Source organism: Lagenorhynchus albirostris, chromosome 19 (genome assembly GCF_949774975.1).
Source record: "Lagenorhynchus albirostris chromosome 19, mLagAlb1.1, whole genome shotgun sequence".
Lineage (NCBI taxonomy): Eukaryota > Metazoa > Chordata > Mammalia > Artiodactyla > Delphinidae > Lagenorhynchus > Lagenorhynchus albirostris.
This window is the reverse complement of record NC_083113.1, coordinates 49,237,654-49,251,139: the sequence shown is the minus strand read 5'-3', so window position 1 is coordinate 49,251,139 and position 13,486 is coordinate 49,237,654. Positions and strand designations below refer to the sequence as shown.

At 37.9% G+C, this 13,486-nt stretch overlaps 1 protein-coding gene across 7 annotated transcripts in view; it reads right to left on the bottom strand.

The window, feature by feature from the left end:
* Positions 1 to 13,486, bottom strand: part of CNTNAP4 (contactin associated protein family member 4) — a 259,350-nt gene that overhangs the window by 102,136 nt on the left and 143,728 nt on the right. For all 7 annotated transcript variants that reach the window (XM_060130067.1, XM_060130070.1, XM_060130073.1 and 4 more), the window contains exons 5-6: positions 1,393 to 1,596; positions 609 to 793 (exon numbers count right to left, since the gene is read on the bottom strand). In XM_060130067.1, coding sequence (XP_059986050.1) covers positions 609 to 793; positions 1,393 to 1,596 — 389 coding nt within the window. The remainder of the gene's footprint in view (positions 1 to 608; positions 794 to 1,392; positions 1,597 to 13,486) is intronic.

The window sequence follows — 13,486 nt, the reverse complement described above, 5'->3', positions numbered from 1 at the left end:
GTTTTCACTTATACAAGAGCTTGATTATTTTCACAAGTTGCTCATCACACCTGATTTCAATATTTTTTGGTTGCTGAAGAAGAATACATCTTTATATCCATGGTAAACCTTGACAACTTTAACAATGTTACCAATTACAATGACATTTTGTTTCATATATATTTCTGGCACACATTGATATTTGTGCATTTGAACTGATTAGTAATGAATCAATTAATCTATTTATTGCTACATTCTCTCCATGAATCTGCACTGTTCAGGAGTGCCCTATACCCACCCCTACCACCACCAATCATGCAACACATTCTGTGTTTACTTGTAATGAGATCTCTTCAAGAACATTTCCTACATGTGGCAATTTGTAACTACACATTGCAGGCAAAAAAGATGACGTTTCTTTGTAATAATAAATTAACGTACTGGGAGAAAGATGGAGCCTCAGCAGTATATGCACAAAATTTGCTACTTGCGTTAGGTCACCTAGAGGAACACTTCATCAGAACCTTGACTGACTCTGAACGTAGGTTTTCTATAGTGTATTTTCTTTCATGTGGCTATACCACATATATATTACAAAGTCTGCATTAATTGAAACGTAACCATCACACCTCATAATCGAGATGTAGGTAACTGAACTCTCCCTGGGCGTGGAAACGACGTCTGTGCTCATCCACTGTAAAGTTGACTTGTTTGCCCAAGCGTTGGATGAGCACGGAATGCCAGTGCTGGTCGTCCAGCAGGCTGCCCAGGGTGAGACTGATCGGGCCGTGAGTGGAGGGCAGCTTAGCTTCACCTTAGAAGAGAAAAAAAGAACAGCACCATTATTCTCAGTTTAAAAAAAAGTTCCTTTTGGGGGCACCAGAGTCTCTCATGATAATTGCAATCTCTTTCCATCCACTCCATCCAAAATGCTAGTCTGAATTTACCTCAAGTTTGAATATAATATGCTCTCAACCTTGTTGTAATTTCTTCCTCTGTTAATTCTCTTTATTAGCATTACCCACCATCACACACTCATTTTCAATATAAATTTTATCTTTGCTACAACCTCATTATTTTTACTACGTCGGTATTTTTCAATGACCCATCCCTTTCATCATGATCTTTGAAAATACCTAAGTGGTTCTGTCAGCACTATGACATTGAAAGAGGGTCTTGTACAATTTGCAGATAGGAACCATTTTTACGTGCAAGTACAATATGGGCGTATATATATATGTGTGTGATATATATATGTGTGTGATATATATATCACATACATACACAAACACTTGAATGTAGAAATACGGCACCTTAATTGTTAAAAAAAGATAAGCTATAAAAGCATAAAGTTACTAAGGTGATGTCTAAATGACCAGAGATTTTTCAAGCACTTTACCCAAATAGTTTTACCTGAATTAATAACTAAAAAGAGTTTTCCTCCTCTTAATTCCAGTGTGATGTGACCTCCATTTTGCCCTTGCCGGTGGAGTAGAATCCCATCGCTCTGCATAGTTTTAAATTTCAAAGAAATTATATCCTTTATTGGGCTCAGGGATTTTTGATCAAATCTGTAGAGAAGGCAACTTTTCCCATCAAGATCAACCACCTCTGATCCTAGACAAAGATATTAAAAGTCATTCTAAGGATAAATATGCTTTTCATTAAAGCATTTTAAAAGTATATGTATAGAAAGCGCATTATACTTGTACCCATACATGTATAGTTCAGCTCCAACCCAATGAAAATAATGGAAAATAAAACCACCAAATGTCTAATTCCTTCTAATTCCTGGGATTGATTCCATTTTAGTCTTTATTCACCTATTTACAAAATTCATGATCTAGAAATACATTTTGAAATGTATTCCTAATTTTCTCTTATATTATTAAAGGCTGTTTCTCATTCCATAATAAATTAGGGAAAAGGTTATCATCAATACCCATAAAACCACTTTGCATATTTCATGATCAATATTTTTAATGACATCCTTGAAATGTTGAAGTTAAATGGTTTTTTACCTTCTGAAAAAGTAGTTTTGAAGTCTCAAAATTCTTTCTATATGGCATATATAAAAGAGATCGACACACAAATACAAACACATACATCGGACTCATCAATGCCACCTCAAGTATACATTAAACTGACCTTTGTGTTTTGTTTTATTTTTTATTATTTTTGTGGCTAAGTAATAGTATTTAAGAGCAATGCTATTTTCTGTCTTCTCAAGGGCACTGTTGGAAAGATATTCACTTAATGACATTATAAGGGCTGTTCTGCTGCATTTGTGTCATAACTGTGACATTGACAGGTTTTTTCAGCTTTCTGACAGTGTCTTATCTACTCATTGTCAAGATCACTTTTATTCAGTTCATCTGATAAAAGATGTCATGTTATACCAGTAACATAACAGTACATCTGTCAAAATCAGTTGCACCCTGAGCAAAGAACTGATAATACTCAGAAAGCCTTGCAGTGTTTCCTACATTTCACAAGTCGAAGATTTTTTTTTTTAAGGCAATTACCCTTGAGAGTGCATTTATGTAATAAATGAAGAGGTTAGGGAAACCCAATAAAATAGGAAGCTATTTTTCAACTGGTTAGGTGACTTCTCCCAGTCAACAAAACGACATTACAGTTCACTCATCTTGTTTCATTCGACAAAATTATTACATCAACTTGTATGTCCAAATATGCATTTCTTTCAGATTATCCATCATATGTAATGGGAACCATTTATATTCACCACCGCGCCAAATTTTTTCCAACTATTTTATGCAGCTATCTTTTGGAAATTCAGAGGTTTGATTTTTCCACATCTTGTTAATGTGCTTATAAAAGAATTCATTCACCAAGTGCACATGAATAAACATTGCATTCTGTAGAAAGAATAATGTTAACTGAATAATTACTCCTTGTTATATAGCTGAATGAATGTGCATGGCAAAAACATAACTCTGTGACAAATACAAATAATGTGTTCTATGATAATTAGATTACAATAAATTAAGAAAAATTCCAATAAGACAGACTTTAAATGCTGACACATTTGGAGCCATGCAGTTATCTCTGAGTTAATGCATTGCTTAAAGGCAACCATCATTATCATGATTTTATTTCAGATAAAGTCTATTTTTGGAATTAGCTACCAAGAGAATTTTTTCCCCAATGAACGTCTAGCCTGTGATACTTCAGCCTTCTATTTCTTTTTTTCTCTCTTCTTCACTACTGTTGCTATTACATTATAATGGTCATATCAGCCTTTCATGGCACCAAGAGCTTTGTGCCTGGAATATCTCCATCAGCAAAATGGGATAGTGAGAGACATATTAGACTATTGATGCCTAAAGCAATGGTATACTACTTCATCTCTTAAATGGAAGCCACTTGGGATTTTCTCTCTTACCTATTATGTTCTTACTTCACAGGTATCACACTAAGTAGCTGGGTCCATTCATTCAATAAATATTTATTTAGCCCATCCAGTCTGAGGCCCTGTGATGGATGCTGAGATAAAAGAGGGATCAACACCAACATGGCCCTTGTCCTCATGGAACTTACATTCAGTGAAGATGGACAACAAGTAGCAAGTAAAAAAGTAAGTTCACATTCCCACCAGCAGTGCAGGAGGGTTCCCCTTTCTCTACACCCTCTCCAGCATTTATTGTTTCTAGATTTTTTGATGATGGCTATTCTGACCGGTGTGAGATGATATCTCATTGTAGTTTTGATTTGCATTTCTCTAATGATGAATGATGTTGAGCATTCTTTCATGTGTTTGTTGGCAATCTGTATATTTTCTTTGGAGAAATGTCTATTTAGGTCTTCTGCCCATTTTTGGATTGGGTTGTTTGTTTTTTTGTTATTGAGCTGCATGAGCTGCTTATAAATTTTGGAGATTAATCCTTTGTCAGTTGCTGGTACAGCCACTATGGAGAACAGTATGGAGGTTCCTTAAAAAACTACAAATAGAACTACCATATAACCCAGCAATCCCACTACTGGGCATATACCCTGAGAAAACCATAATTCAAAAAGAGTCATGTACCACAATGTTCATTGCAGCTCTACTTACAATAGCCCAGAGATGGAAAGAACCTAAGTGTCCATCATCGGATGAATGGATAAAGAAGATGTGGCACATATATACAATGGAATATTACTCAGCCATAAAAAGGAACGAAATTGAGTTATTTGTAGTGAGGTGGATGGATCTAGAGTCTGTCATACAGAGTGAAGTAAGTCAGAAAGAGAAAGACAAATACCATATGCTAACACATATATATGGAATCTAAGAAAAAAAAATGTCATGAAGAACCTAGGGGTAAGACAGGAATAAAGAGACAGACCTACTAGAGAATGGACTTGAGGATATGGGGAGGGGAAGGGTAAGCTGTGACAAAGCGAGAGAGTGGCATGGACATATATACACTACCAAACGTAAAATAGCTAGCTAGTGGGAAGCAGCCGCATAGCACAAGGAGATCAGCTCGGTGCTTTGTGACCGCCTGGAGGGGTGGGATAGGGAGGGTGGGAGGGAGGGAGACGCAAGAGGGAAAAGATATGGGAACATATGTATATGTATAACTGATTCACTTTGTTATGAAGCAGAAACTAACACACCATTGTAAAGCAATTATACTCTAAAAAAGATGTAAAAAATAAATTAATTAAAATTTTGAAAAAAAGTAAGTTCATAAACCATTACAGACCGTAACAGGCATTCTGACCAAGATTAAAAGAAGCCTGGCGTCACTTTAATTAAGGTAGTTCGGAAAGCTCAGTTCTCAGGTCTAGAAACCTGATGCTAAAGCAGATGGTAATCAGTAATCTTCTTACTCTTGTCAGTCTTCAAGTCCTAAACTTGTCCCCATAAAATAATTACTCTTATGCTTAATTTTAAGATGGCTAGACATTCTCCCAACACATTCTCTCATTCATTATCATGAAAGGAAGCTCTGAGGATGCTGAGAAACTCCAGTGGCAGTCAGTAACTCAGCTCTCAGATTTCACATGCAATGTGAACAATACCCTTCGGGAAAAAAAGCTAAATATAATTCAGAATGTAAGTACAATGTCAGTACGGGGAAACTTCAAGTTATACCCGTGTAATATATGTACAAGGATTCCCATAAAACAAAGGAATTCAGGATGGTCCCTATCAGTATTACTTTAGATAGAAAACTCACTTATAAACGCTATTTACAGAACTTATCTGATATATAAAAAGCATGCGATTTTAAACAATCATCATAAAACATTGTGCTATGATAAATACAGTTAACGATATAAAAATCTGGAACTATCTGAAAAAAAATAATCTTTTGAGAGACAGAGGGAGAGAGAGGAAGAGAGTATCTGAATTTTCTCCAAGGATGCTGGTGGGAGAGACAGGTCTCTCTTGGAACTGATATCACCACTGTTAAGAAAACTGAAAAAGCTGGAAAATAAATCAAAGGAATAACTTCACGTCCTCTCAATGTCATGCTGGAGCTTTTTAAAAGAAGCCCATCTAATTAATTCTAGGTGAATTCACAAATATCTTATTTTACTATTTATTACTGATGAGGGCCAGTCTCTAAGTTACATGTTAATTTATAGTTTTGTTTTGTTTTCCCAGTAGAGATGCAAGTAACTTCCGTCAGATAGAAAATATATCCCCAAAGGTTATGGTTTTATTGCCCTGTTGGACATTAAACATTTGTGTACTTAACCTAGTGATAGTAATTCAACATTCTTTTTTCCAGCTTTTAGGAACCACTTGCATTCTTGGCCTATGGCCCCTTCCTTCTTGTATAGGACCAGCATCATAGCATCTTCAAATTTCTTTCTCATTATCTCTCATGTTTGCATTCACAGTCACATCTCCTTCTCTAACTCTGATCCTGTCACCTCTCTTTTATAAGGACCCCTGTGACTACACTGGGTCCACCTGGATAATCCAGGATAATCTCCCCAACTCAAGACCCGTAACTTAATCACAACTGTAAAGTACCTTTGTCATATAATGTAACATATTTACGGTTACAGAGCATTATTCTATCACAGCAAGTTACCTGCTCTCTTTGTCCCTGTTCCTTCATCTGTAACATGGGAATGATAGTACATTCTTTTCTTTAAGTGAAGTATAGGTGATTTACCATATTTTGTTAATAACAGTATATTCTTCATAGGTCTGTTGTATGAATGCATATCTACACAAGTTTTGGAAGTTGCTAGCATATAATTAGAATTCAATAAATTGTTAACTACTATTAATGCTATTACTTATTAGAACACTGGGCAGGGAAAGAGGGATAGCAAAAATAGTTTAATAAATACATTTGGTGTGTTTATTTTTTAAAAGTGGACTCTAAAAAATAATGAATTTCTGAAGTGCACAAGAAATGCTCAATTACCAATGTCATTGCCAGGTTATGCAGCAATAATGATTTTGAGCCATCTGTGGGTTCTGTGGCTTTTTCTCTGTCTGTCAGCAAATGCCTGAGCTGACTCACCATGGCAATTGTCGGTGACCTGAATCCTCCTCAGTGAATACCTCCATCTCAGATCTTCTCATTTAGAGCAGGAAGCAAGGAAAGAGGTGGCTCACAAGGATTGCAGGCCCTACTCTCATTATCAATTCTCCCCGTGACCCTGGGAAAGAGATGTAGCCTGCTTGGTTTGCATGATTCAGAAATATAATCTCCCGTAGAATACAGAGTTTTCTGAAAGAAAATATTCCTATTTCTTTCAGGGAGTTGTGTGAGAAGTGGAATTGCTGAAACACGTATCCTGCGCTCCTTCTGCAGCACATATTTATGGAGACCTTTCCGCGAACACAGTGGAAGACACAGTAATGCATAACACGAAGAGCATTTTTTTTCCAGGAGCTTACGGTCTAGCAGGGAAGACACACGTCCCTGAGATGTGATTATTCATGCTTCACTTCTGCATCGCATGCTTCACGTGCAGGAGGAGTTGAACCTCTCAGCCTCAGAGAAGGACGTTAACTAAAGGGCAGAAATGCTTCACCTCCGTGAGCAGCAAACTGCTTTTCTACCTCTGCATGTTTCACATGCAAACACACTCCTCATTGTCATATCTTCCACTTGACCCAGTACCGTTCCCTCTCCTTTGCATCCTATCCCTGCTCCAGAAGTTTCAGGCTTCTCCAATTGTGAGGGGTTGACATTTGAAAAAGCAATGTCTTCCCCACCCTGTAAGTAAATTACTAAGAAAAACACATCCAAGAGCATGATTTCTCAAATTGGGGTCCGTGGTCACACCACGTGAGAATCACCTAAGGAGAATCTCTTGTGGCCTCCGTAAACGTTCAGCAAACATCCTGTGCTCTGCCTGATGTCCGCTAATTTACAATCTCTGAAAAACGACCCAAGAGTATAGGTTCCTGAGTGATCCTGAGGCAGACGACAGCATAAGGGTTATTTGACAAGAAGAAGAGGTAGCTTACAGAAACCTGTTGTCTGAAAATGAACAACCTCATTGCATACTGAATTGTACCATGGAAAACAAAATTGTTTTATTTATCTATACCATAGGTGGTACTTGCAGAAAATTGTGGAGGTGGTAGTGACTTGTCCCTGAAATGTCTTTCAGGGAGAAATGGATTCTGTGAGTTAAACCATGAATCATAGCATTATTGATGAGATCAGTTGACTAAGAAACTTAAAAGAGAAAAATTGGAATAGAAAATGAAATGGAAAACAAATCATTAAAAATAGAAAATTCACTTTATTGAAGGTCATGAAAGAGTTCTTGAAAAAGACATGAGACTCTTCTAATAATTCTTTGGGAATTATCCCAAAAACACAAATAGAAAAAGAGTGCTACCACTAGAGAAAACAGCTATGGACCAAACGCTTCTGGGCTAAATTGAATTCAGTCTTAAACACTGATCATACTGCCTCTCTATTTAAAGATTACTACCTATGAATCACTAAACAAACAGAGGTCCAATTTTGACTTCTAAAAAACATTAATCAGACTGAGTCACTGTTAAACTATTATATAGTGAAATATTAGAGCTACAGCATGATGTATAGGCATGTGAGATCTGCATTACAGAATTGTGCTTTTAAAGAGATGGAGAGGAGAGACCAAGCCCTTGAGAAATCAACAGGAAATGGTTGTTCTATTTTTGCATAGTAGCATAAAAGAACGTAGAATGATTTAAGGGACTCTCAGGTTTAAAACAACTAAAATTAATATGGTAAAAAGGAAGAAGGCACAGGATCAAATGCTGTATATAACCACAGGGAAAAGGTGACTTTACTATCATGGTTTTTGTTTTGTTTTTTTTCCAGTACGTGGGCCTCTCACTGCTGTGGCCTCTCCCGCTGCGGAGCACAGGCTCCGGACGCGCAGGCTCAGCGGCCATGGCTCACGGGCCCAGCCGCTCCGTGGCATGTGGGATCTGCCTGGACCAGGGCACGAACCCGTGTCCCCTGCATCGGCAGGCGGACTCTCAACCACTGCGCCACCAGGGAAGTCCACTATCATGGTTTTAAACAGACTGAGTTAAGGTCAGTGATAACACTCCAGCAGGTTATGGGAGCAAACATCATCATGGCCACTTACACATCAATTTAAATTAACATTTTAAATAGATTTGAAATCGGTAACATCTACTTCATCAAGGACGCTGGAGTGTATCATTGGAGGATGTAAGCTGGATTTCTGTTTCTAATATTTATTTGTTATTTTTGTGATGTCACAGAAATCACTTAAGTGCCAATTCTCAATTTCCTTATTTGGAATATGTGGAGAATAATTCCAACCTTTCATGCTATACCAAAAAAGCTGTTGGCACCCGAGGGAAATATCAAAATGCCTTGACAGTTATTATTTGGTATGTTATTATTATCATTTTAATAATAACAACATTTGAAATTTCATATGTTCATCTCAGAGATATTTCTCTTTTCGTCAGTTGCTACTGCTCGAGGATAATAAATTTGGATGTTTACATATTTATTCATTTTTTGGTTTATATCGTGGCTAATCAGATATTTTTCTTAATACCTCTGCTTAACAAATAGTTACTGAACGTTTACTGTGCCAAGCTCTACAGTAGGAGGCTGTGTAACAGGGAACACATTCCATCCTCATGGATCCTCCAATCAGAAGGAAAAGAAAGACATCACACAACTCATCCCATCTGAACAGATGTTTTTACAAATTGTTAAGTGGAACTTGAAGGAAAAGGACAGGGTAATATCAGATGGGAAATATCAGCGTCAGGAAAGGAAGAGAAGGTGGGGGGAGAAGAGGGTGAAAAGAGCTGGGAGGGTGGGAGAGTCTGGAGAGGGCTGGATGGTGTGGCAGAAACTAAATGGAAGAGATCCACAGGGAGCTGAATTACTGGCAGATCACCTTGGCCCTGTGAAAGCTTGGTTCCAGGTTTTTCTTGGACAGGTCTATTTAGGATCTGTCCTTAGTCCCAGGACGTAACAATTGGTCCTCAGTTACGGTGTTTATTCCTAAGACAATGCCTTTCTGGCTTTTCAGGTAAAAGCCCAAAGTGTTTAACAAGTCTGTCTAAATTGGCAGAACTTGGACTCCAAAGGTATCCTTCCCAGAACTAGGCAGATGCTGGATGAAGTCCTCAGGACTTGAATCTCCCAGCTCTTGCTTTTGCCTGGTGCATAGTGGGCATGGGTAAGTCAGGAATCAGGCAAGGATTTAAGGGGAATGTGTAAGAAGGAGTCAGGGCTCTCCCTCTCTGACGCCCTCCTTTTCAGTATTCCACCCTAAATTTCTAATCACTCTGGCAACCTTGAACTCTGACCTCTGTCTCTTCAGCCAAGTAAAATCTGGCTACTTGCTGCTTGAGTATTATGATGTTCTTAGGAGAAAGTCAGTTAAATATGGATCTCCAGGAGTTTGCTTTCCATCTTTCAAGAATCAAGTCCTCTCAAGTTGCTGCCTGTTTTGAGTTGAATTTCAAAGCCCTGAAGCATTTTTTTAAATGTATTTTATCCAGCCACTATAATTGCTGTGGGCAGCAAGATAGTCCAATAAAAGCTACTCTGTTTTGACTGGTACCTAAAAGCAAATCTCTCTTTTTTTGGAAAATTTTATAACTATTGACTTGTCCATTAATTTATTTAGGATTGCAAAATGGGCATATATTGATTCTACTATTCCTTGTTTATTTATATAAGTATAACTTTAAAGAAAAATTCCCTCTAATCTTCTATTTGATTACGTTGAGGTCCAGATCACATAGGAAGAGTAGGATAAATGCTTGATGTTTTCTCTTCATTTATTAGCTTTCAAAATAATGAGTCGATTCCTTAATAGTTCTCCTAGGTGACCAATGAGGGTTCTTTTTTTAGTATTATCATGAACCCATTCACTTAAATATAGTTAATATGTTTCAAAACTGCAGCTACTATCTTTATTGATGCTAAAATAGTTCCATCTTTGGTCAGTGAGAGCCCCTTCAGTTGGCTGAGTTCTTTTGACATTATTCTGGTGGGTTTTCATAGTCTCCTTATTTTCTGGCATTCTAAAAGCTAACCTCATTTTAATTTTAATATAACTTCACGTATCATCAAATTAAAATCTTAAGACTATAAACTTTGCAAAGAATTAGAATTTATCCACTTTGATTTTAGGCCAACATGAATCCATCTTCTTTTTAAACTCCGACATCAAATAGGATCCCTCAGCTACAGTATTAGCTGATAAACAATCTGAGAGCAGGGACTGTATTTAAAGCACCTTGTCAAGATTTTATGTTGACATGTTGGAGCTGCTTAATAAGTAGGTATTGGATTCAATCACAACTATTCTTTAGGGTAAATCTAACACCTTTCCTGCTTTTCCTTTTTCCCCAATCCAACAAGTGGTGTGAGAGAGCTGCATCCTGAGTAGACAGAAGGCTATTACTTAGTTTTCTTTCAGTACTTTTTCACCCAGACAAACAGTTGCACTTTTCACGTTACTTTCTTATATTTCCTACTAATAATTTTCTAAATGGAAATCTACAGATGTAAGTAGTTCCAACTTCCAGTATTTTTTACATCATGAAATGCATACTCTTATTTTAAGTTAACATGAGTTTTGTAATTTCTGACTTATTTCCATTTACTAAATAGAATCCATAATTTTCTCTCATACAGTCTGCATTTAAGCAAATAAACATAATAGTGTAACGCTTCTGTACATTTCTTCTCTGCCAATCCTCTCACTCAGTTTTCCCTGTGCTCTGTGCCTCATCTTTAATGGACTGAATATGACACTTGGATGACGGGAAAAGCCTTCCTGAATTTCCCCAGACCTGCCCCCATTCATTCATCTATCTGTCCAGAGGACTAATACCAAAAAAGGACCATCCGATTTCAATACAGTATAATGTGTGTATGATGTGACCAGGAGCAGAACACATCCTCTGACCTAAACAGGAAGTACTAGAGAAGTTGTCAGAAACAGTGATTTCTATGCAGAGAAAAGACAATGAGTAAAAGAATTATCTAGGTAGGGGAATGAAGGCTAGATGTGTGGTGATCGCCCTATGCTTCATGAAAAGATCCTAAGACTAGAAAAATCATGAAATCACAGCACTTCAAAGAAACTGTAATTATTTCACTACGGCCGGGCAGTTGGATGCTTTTATTCTGCTGAGGATGAGGAAGGAGAGATCGTGGATCGAAAAATGAGAGTGTTTACACAACAGCTAGAGAAAAGAAACTATGAATCTATACTCAGGGCGATTGCTTCAGCAATTCACCCACCATTAACCATTATCCCCTGTGGCTTAATTGCTACTTCTTAAGCACTCCTCAGACTCACTCACTTGCACCCAGTTATTTTCCTTTCTTGCCTTTGTTTACCATTGTTTACCCTTTGGGACCCACTGAGCAGAGTAGTAGTTCTTCATCATCAAACACTGTCTTTTCTTTTTCTTTCTTCCACAAGTTATTTCCTTATCTACACCTCTTGTCTAGATCTGTAAACATGTTCACAGTGGCTATGGCCAAGACATCTGAAATTTATACTTTCCCTTTGAACCCATAAAATTTAGCTTCTGCTTCTCTCATTACTCAGGAAACAACGTCAGGTCTACCGACATAAAAGTAGAACATGCTCTTTGATATGGATTTTCCATTCACTTGATGCTCCTTCAGAACAAGTTACTGTTCTAACTCAGGGTAATAAAACCGTGTGTGGTTCTCACAACAGCCACTTTCCCAGCAATATTCACAGGGCCAGCTTGCATCTATAACTTCAGCCAACACACATATTAGGCACAAGGGGCCGGGGAGGGTCTGGCATAAAAATGCACACTACCTGAAAAACAGTATAAAGGACCTGTTTTAATTATGACAAATGCATTTCTGTTTTTCAAAGACATGAGTAGTTGTACAAACATAGCTTTAAACTTTATACTTTTATTATCAACAGTAAGTGGAAAGGTTCTGATTTAATAACTAATGATATTTTATAGGTTTCAATTCTGTAACTTCACCCCAGAGGATGTGGAGTTCCAATCTTCCGTATTTCACAGTCACTTAAACTCAATGAGTCAGCGATGGAATTAATTCTCTCTCCTGCTCCCTTCCAGAACTTATTTGTTCCCCAGCGCCCCCTCCCGGTAAAGGACACCACCTTGCAGACAGCTGTTCAAATCGGACAACTCAGTGTCCCCTCACATACAATCACTAAATTCTCCTGATTTAAGAGTAGCCTCAGCATACTGTGAATCTGATTCAAGAAGGGAGAACTCTGTCCTCATGGCTGGTCCTCTAGTTTGAGACTCCAGCTGTCACTTGTAGAAAGGAGTTCAGAAGCCTCCCCACTGAGCTGCTGCCTCTAATCTCTACCCCTCGTTTAGCCCTCCAACCTGTACCCCTCAGTTCAGTCTGAATGACCATTCTCAAATACAAACTGATCCGTCCAAGCAATCCTCATGCCCGTTCTTGACTAGAAGACACCCCTTCTCCTATCTGGACCATTCTCCCAGCCTCTCATGTGAAAATATCTGCACCTTAATTTCAAAACCTATTTCCGTAAACTTTCTCATACTAACCTCAATTCATCAATCACGTTATTCCTAACACCCTACACTAACGCTACCATATTTTGCATTGAGTCTGTGTAATTTTTATGACATTGCACATTCTCATCTTTAAGAAAAAATGTATTACTTTAAATTCCTCCCTATACCCAACAGCTAGTAGACTTCTCTTTCAGCAAGTGTCAACAGACATTTAAAGGATGAACACATGTATGATTCATCACGAGTACTGGTTTTGGAAGGTGATGGATCTGATTTTAAATCCTAGGTCTAACACAGGCTGTGTAATCCCAAAGTTCTTAATTTCTCTAAGTCCACTTTCGTCCATGTCAGGAGACTTGAAGCACCCTGGTATACAACATTCTTGAGTGAGTCACTTAGGCAAAGCCCACCCAAAAGTCATACTAACTTGGTGCAGGCAATGGGAACACACAAGCTGGCAGGTTGGATGCAATCCTCCAGGCCTTCCTCAAGCTCACAAGA